The 14,401-nt window shown below is 36.4% G+C and overlaps 1 protein-coding gene across 2 annotated transcripts in view; it reads left to right on the top strand.

Annotated features, from left to right (window-relative positions):
• Nucleotides 1-14,401, top strand: part of UCHL5 (ubiquitin carboxyl-terminal hydrolase L5) — a 48,781-nt gene that overhangs the window by 27,616 nt on the left and 6,764 nt on the right. The window contains exons 7-10 of one of the 2 annotated variants that reach the window (XM_006889519.1): nucleotides 3,142-3,205; nucleotides 4,943-5,045; nucleotides 6,232-6,339; nucleotides 13,012-13,110. In XM_006889519.1, the coding sequence (XP_006889581.1) occupies nucleotides 3,142-3,205; nucleotides 4,943-5,045; nucleotides 6,232-6,339; nucleotides 13,012-13,110 (374 nt within the window). Of the gene's footprint in view, nucleotides 1-3,141; nucleotides 3,206-4,942; nucleotides 5,046-6,228; nucleotides 6,340-13,011; nucleotides 13,111-14,401 lie in introns of both variants that reach the window. The other variant, XM_006889518.1, reaches the window with a different exon arrangement.

Genomic DNA, 14,401 nt, shown 5'->3' with positions numbered 1-14,401 from the left:
TCTTTAACCTATTGATAACAGCTAAGAATTATTTCTTATAATCATCTTATATGGAAATGTTTATTTTTAAAAATTAGAAAAAGAGAAGACTTGGATCATTCAGAATCATTTTAATTGAGTACTAAATGTTGACGAGACATTTTTCTTCAGAGTTTCTGTTTACATAGTGTGTTCATGTTCTGTCCTGTGAGCCAAAGGGTAAATTCCTTTTGGCCCACCCTGTCTCTTACCTTGAGCAAAAGTAATAAATAGTTATCAAGGTTAGGAGTATAGTCTGGTTCTGAATAGCACTGAAATAATCTGCAGAAGAATTTTTAACTACTTATATTGATAGTAATTTCTTATTTTAATTTAGACCTTTAACATTTTAATTTAGATTTGCTTGTAAAGTTTTGTAACACTTGCTTTAATTGAATCTACTGTTCTGTTCATAAAGCTTCATACTTCTAGATTGAAAAAAGTTAGCATAGACTCATTTTGTTTCTACTTTGTAATTGTGTTCCACATTATAATTCACTACAGTTTATATAATGTATATTTACATATTCTATGAAAAAAGTATTTTTCTATATTTGTTAAGGAAAATGATCTTTCACTTTGTTATTTACTGTTGGGTTGACTGCAACTTACAGTCACTCTATAAACAAATCTGTACCCATCCTATTCTGTGCCATCCTCATCTCTGATATGTTTGTGCCCATTGTTACTGTCAACATGTCAGTCCATCTTGTTGAGGGTCTTCCTCTCCTACACTGACCCTCCACCTTTCAAAGGATGATGTCCTTCTCCAAGAACCAGCTCCTCATAACAGTATACCAAAGTATGTGAGACAAAGCTTCACAATCTTTCCTTCCAGTGAGCACCCTGTTTGCACTTTACCCAAGACATGCTTGTTTGTTCTTTTGGCAATCCATGGGATAATCAGTAATATTCTCCAACACTACAACTCAAAGGCATCGACTCTTCTCTCGTCATCCTTAGTTGTTGTCCAACTTTGAGATGCATAACAAGCAAGATGGCTTGGATCAGGTGTACCTTATTCTTGAAACTAGTGTCTTTGCTCTTTGGCAAGGGGGCCTGATGACAGATTTTCCAAATGTAATGTGTCTTTTGAGTTCTTGACTCCTGATATGAAAGATACTGATTGTGGATCGAAGTAAGATGAAATCATTGGCAATCTTTTTTTCCATCTATTTATTATGATGTTGCCTATTACCCAGTAGTAAGGACTTTTGTCTTCTTGGTGTTGAGATGTAATCCATATTGAAGGCTGTAGGTGTGCTCAATTTTCAGCAAGCAAGGTTGTTTCAGCTGCATAACACAGGTTTTTGATGAGACTTCCTACAATCCTGATGCCACATACTTCTTAAAGTCCAGTTTCTTACAGGATTTGTTTAGCATACAGATACAGTAGGTAGGGAGGTAGGATGTATTCCTGACATATACCTTTCTTGATTTTAAACCATTCAGTGTTCTCTTGCTCAATTCAGAAAAGTTTCTTGTTTGCATGAGCACAATTATGTGCCCTGGGATTCTCATTCTACTCAAGGTTAACCATAGTTCTTTATGATCCACGTAGTCAAAAGCCACATATTCAATAAAACACAGATAGACATCCTTCTGATAGTCCTTGCTTTCTGCCAAGATTCATCTGACATCAAGAATAATATCCCTGGTGCCATAGCCTCTTCCAAATCCAGCTTGTATTTCTAGCAGTTCTCTGTTGGTGTACTGTTCTGTTTTGAATAATCTTCAGTACTATTTTACTATTGTTTGATAGTTTCCACATTCTGTTGGGTGATCCTTTTTTTGGGGAATGGGGACAAATAAGAATCTCTTCCAAGTCAGTTGGCTAGGTAACTGTCTTCTTGATTTCGGCATAGCCTGGTGAGCATTTGCAAGGTTTCATCTGTTCATTGGAACATGACAATTAGTTTTCATTAATTCCTGAGGCTTTGAGTTTTGCCAGTGCCTTCAGTGCAGCTTCAACGTCTTCATTATTATTGGTTCTGGATCATATGCTACTATGTAAAATGATACTGTGTCGGTCACTTCTTGATGACTATATATTCCTTCCATCTTCTTTTGATTCTTCCTGGCTCATTCAAGACTTTGCCCATGGCATCCTTCATTATTACAACTCAAGGCTTGAATTTGTTCTTCAGTTTTTTGATCTTGAGAAATAGTGAGCAATTCTTCCCTTTTTGTTTTCTGACTCTAGCTCTTTGTACATTTCATTCTAATACTTTGTCTTCTGAAGATGCCCTTGGAGATCTTCTGTTCAGTGCTTTTATTTTGTTCTCTCTTATGTTTTGAATTCTTGTTGTTCTAGTGCAATTTTCAGAATCTCTTCTGACTTCTTTTTTTTCCCCTGCCTTTAATAGCCTTTTACTTCCTTTGTGGATGATATCCTTGCTATCACTTCATAACTCATCAGGTCATCTTGTCATTATTGTTCAGTGTCTCAAACTATTCTTGAGATGGTTTTTTTAATTTAGTGAGTTAGACTCAGGTTCATATTTTCTCTGGAATGGTGGTTGATTTGATTTTACACTTTCTCTATTGACTTATCTGGTTAGCTATTTTCTTTTCATTGGCAATACCAAATAGAAATTTAAGTGGAAATAAAATACTGAGCTTTGCTACCTTAGCCATACTAATAATAGGAACAGTTAGTTGGGTTTTTCCCCCAAACACTTTCCGCATGGGTTTAAACTTTTTAACTTTTTAAAAAGAATTAATTATCAAGGTAGGAATCAGACAGAGTTGTATTCTTGTTTTCTTACTAACACGGTGGGCTGCTTTTATCTTAACTCTTAGTTTCATCATTTGTACCATGAAGGTAATTGTGATTGTCTCTCAGATTTGTAAGTTTAAATGAGATAACTCCTAACTTAATATTTCCTCAGACATTTGTTCTGCATCTACTAAGTAACATAATACCTTGGCAGTCCAAATTATGACAATACTCTTGCCCTTTACCCTTACCAATAAACTTAGAGTTGAGGCTTAATATAGTATGCTAAAAATATTTTTCCTGATCTTAATTTGCCAAAATATTTATAAAAGATCTTTTGAGCCTAACTATTGGTGATTTATTGATTTTTAAATTTTTGTTGGTGTTTTTAAATTTCTTTCTAGGGGCTTGCAATCAAGATGACTGGATAAGCGCAGTGAGGCCAGTTATAGAAAAACGGATCCAAAAGTAAATGCTCAGCTAACCTCACTAATGTAACAGTATTGCTTTAAAGCATTTTATACTTTTTTTTTTTAAGGCAATGCCTACTGATTCAGTTAAGTATTAATGTATTCAGGAGTAATGTATTTATTTCTATTTTAGAAAACTCAATATTCTTTTTCTTTAATTTTTTTTAGAAAACTCAATATTCTTGATTTGAGAGCTTGTCTTTAGAGAAATTAAACATGCAGATCTCTATTACATTAGTCATTTGTTCAGATACTTTGTCATGCTATTTGAACTGAGGGTTGTTGCATTTTTAAACTTTAAAAAAATTTGTATTGATTTGCTTACGAAGTTTGTATGCATTTTGTTTCACAGTATTATTAATTCACTTTTTTAAAATGAAAATTTTTATTTTTGTCTTAATTATGTAACATAGAGACATCTGCATACTTTGTGCCAAATTTTCTACACTGGTAAAATTTTCCAGAACTATAGTTTATGTGTATTGATTATCAGTCATTGCTAGGATATTGATATGATCAAGATAAAGAGAAATTCCATCACTACAAAAATTCTTCTGATTGTCTTTTAATAGCTATAAATTCATCCCTATACTTCTTAATACCCCTATCTTTAATCCCTGACAATGACTAATCTATTTTCTAGTTATAATCATGTATAATTTGTGCCAAAGAACATTATATAAATTTTTGTCAAAGATTATTATAGAAATGGGATTATATAATATTTAGTCCTTTGTTTTTGGTTTTTTTCACTCAACATAGACAGTTGAACACTTTGGACTCGCAATGCAACATGCTATGGACTATGCCACCAAAGTTCTCTTGTAAATACCTAAGTAGTGAAGATATAACATTCAGAAATTTTATTACAGGTTACAGCCGCATATGGCATAAAACAATGCTAATTAAAATAGAAGGAGTTCTGGTGGCAGAGTCCTTATAGAGCTGCACTGCTAGGTCATGCTTCTCCGGCAGGTCGTATTCACTAGCTGCTCTGTGAGATAAAAGTGGACAGTCTCCTGTTCAATTTACAGTCTCCAAAAATTTGCTTGGAGATCAGCTATGAGTTAGTTTTGATGCAGCAGCAACAATTTTGATTTTGTTTATTTATTTATTTTTTTACTTTGAATATAACTAGACAGTAATCATGACTTGGAAAAATGTATAATAAAGGAACAAAATTAGTTTTCATCAAGATAACATTATAATTAGTCCAATAAAATAAACTATTTATTTTCCCGACATCTTAAGTAAATGATATTTACCTTATTTCTTATAAATATAGGGAAATAGTTGGAAATACTTGTATTTCTTAAGTTTTAGGAATAATTAAAATTATTTTAGAAATTTAAAGTATTTGTAATCAATTAAATATGGCTACTTTCCCCCTGAAGGTTTGCTGTATCAAATATGAAAAGATTTCTAAAAATTATTATTCTTAGCCAAATTGATTTATATATACCAGAATATTATGGACTGTAACAATAAAATCTTTAAGTCATTGCCATGAAGTTGGATCCAACTAACAGCTGACCCACCATTAGGTTTCTTAGACTGTAAATAGCATGGGAAGAGCGTCTATCCCCTCTCTAGCTGGTTTATTTGAACCACCAAAGAGGTTCATTCAGCTTTTGGCTTAGCAGCATAACTCGCCATAGGCAATGATTGTTTTGGGCTATGGTTTTATAATTTTTTTTTTTTTAAACTTAAAAATATCTTTTTTTTTTTTTTTAAGGTACAGTGAAGGTGAAATTCGATTTAATTTAATGGCAATTGTATCGGACAGAAAAATGATATATGAACAGAAGATAGCAGAGTTACAAAGACAACTTGCAGAGGTTTGAAGCCATGCTTTTAAGTAGAAACTTCTAGCTTAGTTACTCACTCAGGAAAAGTATTTAACTTTTTGTTTGTTTTCAAGTATGGATTATATCAAGTATCCTGAGTGGTTGTTTATAGACTTTTGAGTTAGATGGCCTAGATATAATTCCTGACTTTGCCACTTAATAGGATTTGTAAATTTAGATGTTTTGCAAAATACTTCCGTTTCATCAGGTAAAATGAGAATAACAGTGGGGTTTTTTTTTTCTCTCTCTCTCTTTTTTTTTAAAAATTAATTTCAATGAATATTTACAGAGATTTTGGATTTCCATTCATTCATTGTTGCACTTTGTCCCTGCCCACCCCACCCTCACACCCAGTTCGCTCTTCTTGAAAAGCAAAAGAAAAAACTCCTTCATTGGTATACAATCCCCCCACACCTCCACATACCTACCTCGAGTATACTGCACTCTGGCACCCTCATTCTGAACTCTGATTATAATCATAATGCCCTAAAATATATTACTTTTAAACTGTTCTCTCCCTCATTGGCTTCAATGAAGTATGCATAATTTATCCAGTTTTTCTCAATCTTACCCCCACCTTGATGAGAATAACAGTTTTTATCCAGAAAGTTAGTGTGAGGTAAAATGATGTACTGTATTCAAATAACTCTATATAGTGACAGACATGTAACAATATTAGCAGTTAATAAGTATGTTAACTATGTATTATTTCATTATATAATTAAATAAATTAGAACGTGTTTGTCTAAATATTTATTGAATACTGTTAGATTCACAGGCAATCATTTATTCTTTATGATTGAATATCTCCCTGGAGTAAATATACTTGAAATAAAAAATGACTAATAGCCAAAAACCTTTTTTATCTACCTTTGATTATATTTTTCTCAAGTATACTTAGGCATATTTATTTTACAGCTGGATAGGAGATTATAAAGAATAATATAGTATATTATAATCCAGGTTGGTTTTAGCTGAAAATTCTTTTTGCTATTCCATAGAACAGAAATAATTAGCTATTGAATGCTTTTATCCTTCAGTGTTGATTTCATTAGAATGATGACCTATTACCTAAGAGTAAAAATTTGAACATATTCAAGCTCTTTATTATTTTTCAAACATTCCAGACTTAAGCCACAATCATGAGGGTATACTTTTTGTTTTTATCCCTAAGGAGGAACCCATGGATACAGATCAGGGTAATATGCTAAGTGCTATTCAGTCAGAGGTTGCCAAAAATCAGATGCTTATTGAAGAAGAAGTACAAAAATTAAAAAGATATAAGGTATGTTATTTCCAAAATTTATTAATTACTATTTTCATATGAAAATATACGTTTGCCATATGTATGCATACTTATTGTAGTTTTTTTAATGTAAAAATTAATCCCATATTTAGAGTTTTAGTTGTGAGAACTACTTCAATAACTGCTTTTGTTTGGTTTCCGAACACAATTGTTTGAATCTCAGAAGATTTCCATTACAAATCTAGATCCATTACTAATATTTACTATTATCTAATTTTTCTTAATTGAGAATTATAGTTTGTCCAAAATTTATGCTTTTATTTCAGAGATTATAAGCATTTTCTTCAACATTTATTTCTAGTCTTTGAACAACTGGTTTTTAAAATGACCTTGTTCTATGTAAAAAGAATTGTTTTTAACTGAAATAAATTTGAAACAGAATTAGATTTGGAAGGGTTGATTGGGTCTTATTAAATTAAACAAAATATCTCTCAAAAAGCAAATGCAAGAGTCCAGGAATGACATAGCGACTGCAGAGTGTTAGGTGTCCAGGCCCACCCATTCTATTTGATTGCACCACTATATTGTACACATTGTTTTTACTGCATGGTCCAGGATGACTGCTTTAACCTTAATTATTCACGGCCTCATCCAATTTGGAAGAAGAGGTGGGAAAGAGGAGGAGAAGGGAATCTGCCTCACATTAAAGATACTGGAATTTCATAGTTTAATTTAGAAATTTGGGTTAAAATTTAATTATGTGTCCATGTCTGCTACAATAGGAGAAAGATTATCTTCGTTTTGGTGGTAATTTACCCAACTATAATTTAGAGAAGTAAACCTAAAATTAGAAAAGAACAGAATAGAGAGATACTGGAATAGTGATACCATTTACAGATTGCTATATAACTGAAGGAGTGCCATTAATATCACAATATATACCATATTATTCAGGACTAATTATATGATAACATGGCATAATTGAAGGCCACAATAAAGTAGATTTAGTCCACATATTACTGAAATGACTAATAATGGAGACTTACCTTTCATATCAAAGTCTGTAGAGTGGATTTTCTGAATCCCTAATATTCTCAGATGTGGAAACTACAGAACAATATCATTGATTTCACATGCAAGCAAGATTCTACTGAAGATTATCCAAAAATGACTGGAACAGTACATCAGCAGAGTTCTGCCAGAAGTCCAGGCTGAGTTTAGAAGGGGTCGTGGTACTAGGGATATTGTAGCTGATGTGAGATGGATCTTAGCTGAAAGCAGAGAATACCAGAAGAATGTCTATCTGTGTTTCATTGATTATGCAAAGGCATTTGACTGCGTGGATCATAACAAACTGTGGCTGACTCTGAGAAGAATGGGAATCCCAGAACATTTAATCGTGCTAATGCGAAACCTATACTTGGACCAAGAGGCAGTCGTCAGAACAGAGCAGGGTAACACTGCATGGTTTAAAATTGGAAAGGGTGTATGCCAGGGATGCGTCCTGTCTCCATACCTTTTCAACCTGTGTACAGAGCAGATTATCCGAAAGGCTGGGCTTTATGAGGAGACGCGTGGCGTTAGGATTGGTGGACGATCTATCAACAATCTGTGTTATGCAGATGACACAACCCTGCTCGCTGAAACTGAGGAGGACCTGAAGCGTCTGCTGCAGAGGGTCAAGGACTGCAGCCTTCAGTATGGACTGAGGCTCAGTGTCAGGAAGACAAAAATTCTCACCACTGGACCAATCGGTAGCATCAGGATGGATGGTGAAGAGATTAAGATTGTTCACAGCTTCAGTTTGCTCGGCTCCACAGTCAACACTCTTGGCACCAGTAGCCAGGAAATCAAAAAACGTATTGCGATGGGAAAGTCTGCTGTTAGGGACTTCTCTAAAGTACTCAAGAGCAACGGTGTCTCTCTGGAGACTAAGGTGTGTCTGATACAGGCCATGGTTTTTGCAATCACTTGTTATGCATCAGAGAGTTGGACAATGACTAGGGAGGATAGAAGGAGAATTGACACCTTTGAGCTGTGGTGCTGGAGAAGAGTATTGAAGGTACCATTGACTGCCAAGGAAAACAGATTCATCCTAGAGAGGGTTAAACCAGGCTGCTCCTTGGAGGCAAGGATTCTGGGGCTTCGTCTGACATACTTTGGACATGTTGGAAGGAGAGACAGGTCTTTAGAGAGGGACATCATGCTTGGTAGAGTGGAGGGACAGTGCAGGAGGGGAAGACCTTCTATGAGGTGGATTGATTCAGTGACTGGGGTAATTGGGATGGGTGTGTCAGAGGCAATGAGATTGGCACAGGGTAGAGCAGGGTTTAGGGCTGTTGTACATAGGGTCGCTATGAGTTGCAAACGACTCGACGGCACTTAACAACAACACCAACAACAGAAGTAATTGATAGAGACATTGATAGACTTCATATAAGATTGAGTACATGCCAGTCAAAGAGAGCCATTCTTACTCTGTTATATGCAACAGATGCCATAAATCAAATCTATGTCATATATCTCTTCAGATCTCTATGTTCAATAGGGGAGCTCTGGTGGCTTAGTGTTACGGATATGTGCTGCCAACCCAAAGGCCCATGTTTCGGATCTGCCAGTTGTCCTGAGGGAAAAATATGGACAATCTCCTCCTGTGTGATTTACTGACTCTGAAACCCCATCAGAGGGAGAGTCAGCCATGCGTTGTTTCTGACTTGACAATACATAAAAACAACAACCATAAACTCAATTTGAAGTTGTGTGGTATCCTCATAGAAGTTGCTTTAGTCCAAGTATACTAGAATGCATTGCACAACTCGGTGAACATCATTTATAAAATAGTCTACACCATATATAGGACCTGGCAGTGTTTCCTTCTATTGAACACAGAATTTCTATGAGTCAGTCTCGTGGATAGAGCCTAGCAACAACATTGTTTGGCTGCAAGTTGAGTTATGGGTAGGGTGATTTCAAGTCCAGGCTCAGTGTATAGATAACTTATGGCCACATAGATCATTTTATGTGCATGAAGAGTATTCATTGCACAGCTTAAGGTGTTATAGTCAAATCCTAGTGCAGGCCTTGCATTACTCTGGAATTCTCATATAATTGAAATTGATAAAAGTTGATAGCCACAGAGTATACTTACACTATTCCCACAGCCATACAGGTTTGATAGGTATTTCTATATAAGTACTGTTGTTGACTGTTGAGTCAGAACTGACTCATAGCTGACTCTCTAGCGAGTTTTCAGAGGCAGTTTTATTGTAGTGGAGGACCTTGCCCATCCATCCTTGACGTGTGGAGCAGCAGGTGGCTTTGAAACACGTGCCTTTCAAATGGCAATGGAGTTTCTTACCACTAGGTCACCAGAGCTCCCTAAGTGTTAGTATTTGCTATGAATGGAGCCATTTGTATAGTAGAACAAATGGGGTAGAACTGAATTAAGAGAATTTCTTAGCCCTGTTGTGCCTGGAAGTTCAGGAGCATAGTCATGGGAGTCACCTGCAAATAAGAATTATTTGGCAATATACTGCTTGTTTTTAGACAAGAATTGTTTTCCATTCATATTACCTCTGTATAATTTCTATTTTATTATATAATTGTATTTTAAAATAGCTTTGCATAAATGAAAAGCTGAACTCAAATAATTTGAAATGGTGTGCTCCAGAGGAATAGTTTTCAGTTGAAGCATGTAGTCCCTACATTCTTCCCTCTTGATAAATAATCTCAAAGCAAGATTGAACTTGGTTGCAAAGTAAAGTTGGTCTTAAAAGACTTGCACTGATTTTGTGCATGCTGCAAGAAAGTTAATTGTATCATGTGGGCCTTCTTGCATCTGCTTTCATAAATTAAGTCTTGTAAGTAATTTCATGTGAAATCAGTGAGATTGTTCTGTAGTTTCCACATTCTGTTGGGTCACCTTTCTTTGGGATAGGAACAAATATCGATCTCTTCCAGTCAGTTGGCCAAGTGGTCGTTCTCCAGATTTCTTGGCACAACTTGGTGAGCACGTCCAGGGCAGCATCTGTTAACTGAAATATGTCAATTGGTATACCATCTATTCCTGGAGCCTTATTTTTTGCCATTTTCTTCAAAGCAGCCTGAACTTCTTCCTTCATCACCATAAGGCTCTTGCTCATATGTTGTTTCATGAAATTTTGTGTCTTCCAATTCCTTTCGATACAGTGACTCAGTATATTCCTTCCATCTTCTTTTAATACTTCTGGGATCATTTTACATTCTGCCGAAAGCATCCTTGATTATAGTAACTCGAGGTTTGAATTTGTTCTTCAGTTCCTTGAGCTTAAGATATGCTGAACGAGTTCCGCCCTTTTGGTTTTCTGACTCCAACTCCTTGCACATTTCATTGTAATATTTTGCTTTGTCATCCCATGCTGCCTTTTGAAATCTTCTATTCAACTCTTTAGTATCTTGAATTCTTCCCTGTGCTTTGGCTTCTCTGCGCTCCAGTGCAATTTTCAGAGTCTCTTCTGACATCCATTTTGGTCTTTTCTTCCTCTTCTGTCTTTGCAATGACCGTTTGCACTCTTCCTGAATGATACCCTTGATATCCTCCCACAACTCATCTAGCCTTCGTTCATTAGTGTTCAAAGCCTCAAATCTGTTCCTGAGATGGTTCTGAAATTCAGGTGGGATAGACTCAAAGTCATATTTTGGTTGCCTTGGATTTGGTTTAATTTTCCTCAGCTTCAGCTTGAATTTGCATATGAGTAGTTGGTGGTCTGTTCCACATTCAGCTCCTGGCCTAGTTTTCACAGTTGATATTGAGCTTCTCCAGTGGTTCTTTCCACATATGTAATCAATATGTAGTGGAAACTACAGAACAATCTCACTGATTTCACATGCAAGCAAGATTTTACTGAAGATTATCCAAAAACGACTGGAACAGCACATCAACAGAGAACTACCAGAAGTCCAGGCTGGTTTCAGAAGGGGTCGTGGTACTAGAGATATTGTAGCTGATGTTAGATGGATCTTGGCTGAAAACAGGGAATACCAGAGGAATGTCTATCTGTGTTTCATTGACTATGCAAAGGCATTTGACTGTGTAGATCATAACAAACTGTGGCTGACTCTGAGAAGAATGGGAATCCCAGAACACTTGATGGTTCTAATGCGAAACTTATACTTGGACCAGGAGGCAGTCGTCAGAACAGAGCAAGGGAACACTGTATGGTCCAAATTGGGAAGGGCATATGCCAGGGATGCATCCTATCTCCATACCTTTTCAACCTATATGCAGAACAGATTATCCGGGAGGCTGGGCTCTATGAGGGGAAATGTGGGGTCAAGATTGGTGGATGATTTATCAACAATCTGCGTTATGCAGATGACACAAACTGAGGAGGACCAGAAGCGCCTGCTGCAGAGTGTCAAGGACTGCAGCCTACAATATGGTTTGAGGCTCAATGTCAAGAAGACAAAGATTCTCACCAGTGGACCAATTGGCAGCATCAGGATGGATGGTGAAGAGATTGAGATTGTACACAGCTTTAGTTTGCTTGGCTCCATAGTCAACAGTGTTGGCACCAGCAGCCAAGAAATTAATAGGTGCATTGCCATGGGAATGTCTGCTGTTAGGGACCTCTCCAAAGTGCTGAAGAGCAGTGGTATCTCTTTGGAGACTAAGGTGCGTCTGATACAGGCCATGTTCTTCGCAGTCACTTGTTATGCATTAGAGAGTTGGACAATGACCAAGGAGGATAGAAGGAGAATTGATGCCTTTGAGCTGTGGTGCTGGAGAAGAGTATTGAGAATACCATGGACTGCTAGGAAAACAAACAGATTTTTCCCGGAAAGGGTTAAACCGGGTGGCTCCTTGGAGGCAAGGATTCTGAGGCTCCCTCTAACGTATTTTGGACATGTTGTGAGGAGAGACCGGTCCTTAGAGAGGGACATCATGCTTGGGAGGGTGGGGGGACAGCGCAGGAGAGGAAGGCCCTCTATGAGGTGGATTGATTCAGTGACTGGGATAATTGGGATGAGAGTGTCAGAGACAGTGCTATTGGCACAGGACAGAGCGGAGTTTAGGGCTGTTGTATGTAGGGTCGCTATGAGTCGCAGGCGACTCGACGGCACATAACAACAACAAGTAATTTCAGATTTCATTTTTGAGATCCCCTGTTACTTGCTATTGGACGCAGAAGTGGCATCCACTTCCTATATGACGTGCCTCCAGAAACTCTGTGAACTTTGATAAATGTCGATTGTTGTAGAGGGGCTTTTGGCCTTTTGTTGATGGGGTCTCTATGAGTTGTGCTCAACTCCAAGGCAATCAATAACAACATTATTTGCTAAACTGAGGCTAGAAACCAAGTCCAAAAAACTGTTTCATATACTTTATTAGTCTATTCACTGTGGAGGCACCTCTGGTAGCCTATTGGTAGGGAGTTCACTGGCACCCTAAGGGCAATCAGTACAAATACACCAGCTGCTCCACCAGAGGAACATAGGCCGTCTCCTCCCAAGTCATTACTGTCCCTGAAAACCCTCGAGAGTATCAGCTTTGGTTTGGTATAAACTCACTGGTAAGTAACAACAATATCAATTCATTGTGAAAACTGACTCTTAATTTTTAGAATTAATTTTTCTTATTAAAATGTAAGGTTCTATCTTGAATCATATACAAATTTCGAAATGTTCGCAGAAATGTGTACTTAGCATGTTTGATCTTTGTTTTATTTTTAGATTGAAAATATCAGACGGAAACATAATTATCTTCCTTTCATTATGGAGTTGTTAAAGACTTTAGCAGAACATCAGCAATTAATACCACTAGTAGAAAAGGTAAGTATTTTATTGGTGAATATTTAAATTAGGTTTAGATTTTCCAAAATCAAGACTTCTTTTTCTGACATGAGTAAAATTCTTTTAAACTTATTTCATCTTATTGCTTTTGCTTACTGTTTTTATCCTTAAATGGATATTAGTTCATTCTAAATATTATAAAATAAAAATAAAAGATTGTTTCACTGCTTTAGTCTTCCACAATCATTATTATCATAAACTCATATGGTGGCACGGCACAGTGGCTAAGTGCTCGTAACCGTCAGATATGTGATTAGCTATTTCATCGGAGAAAGAACCATTTCCATAAAGCCTCAACAGCTGTGGAGACTCTATGGGATAGCTCTATTATGTAACATAGGGTTGGCCCAAATCAAAACGAACTCAACCCAAATCAGTTTGGATTTGATTATATTGAAATAAGAAGGAAAATTCTTTTCTTTCTCTAAGCTGAAACAAGATTTTAATAAATTAAAGAATATATTTTTCCGCATTTTTAATATAGGGAAATTGTGAATAGAAATAATATTTATAACAAGAATAGATATTTAGGGAGACAAGAGGGAAAACACCCAACAATTTCAAACATTAATAGCTTTGAGTAAGAAATGAACTTAGTATTCCTGGCCAAATATCCTTTTCCCACTGAGAGAAAACTCATTTCAACGAATCTTTTCCTTCAGTGTTGATGGTGTTAGGTGTTGTCGAGTTGGAATAGACTCATAACTGACCCTCTAGCTGATCTTTGGAGGCCTGTCTTTCTCTGGCAGAGCAGCTGGTGGATTTGAACTGTATGTCTTTGGGTTGTTAGCTAAACTCTTTACCATTAGGCAGTTGTGTCCCATTGAGTCTAAACTGACACATAGCTGACTAACCTTCAGCAGATTTTCCTCATATTTAATGTACATATTTTGTGAGCATTTGAATCACTGTATTCCCTTAGGAGAATCAAAGACTTCACCAAAGTGAAGACAAATAAAGATAAAGACAAAGAAAGAATTGCACAGGTGGAAGATTGCCCACCCTTCTGCAGAACAGTTAGTAGATTTGAACCACATGCTTTTGAAATTGCAGCACAACTTGTTAACCACTAGACCACCAGAGCTCTCAACTACTACAGACATTTCAAGGCATTTAGTAGTGAATAAATGAAATGCAGTTAAGCTGTTTTAAGTTTACATTCTGAGTATTTCTGAAAGTGAGTACCTCTGGTTGTGTTTTAAAATATGTTTACTTAGCCTCTTCCCAGATATTCCTCTATAGGAGAAAGGAATCTTAAATTTCCCAGGAG

Source organism: Elephantulus edwardii, unplaced genomic scaffold (assembly GCF_000299155.1).
Source record: "Elephantulus edwardii isolate Elephantulus edwardi_28Jun2011 unplaced genomic scaffold, EleEdw1.0 scaffold00078, whole genome shotgun sequence".
Classification (NCBI taxonomy): Eukaryota; Metazoa; Chordata; class Mammalia; order Macroscelidea; family Macroscelididae; genus Elephantulus; species Elephantulus edwardii.
This window is presented reverse-complemented; position numbering and strand designations above follow the sequence as displayed.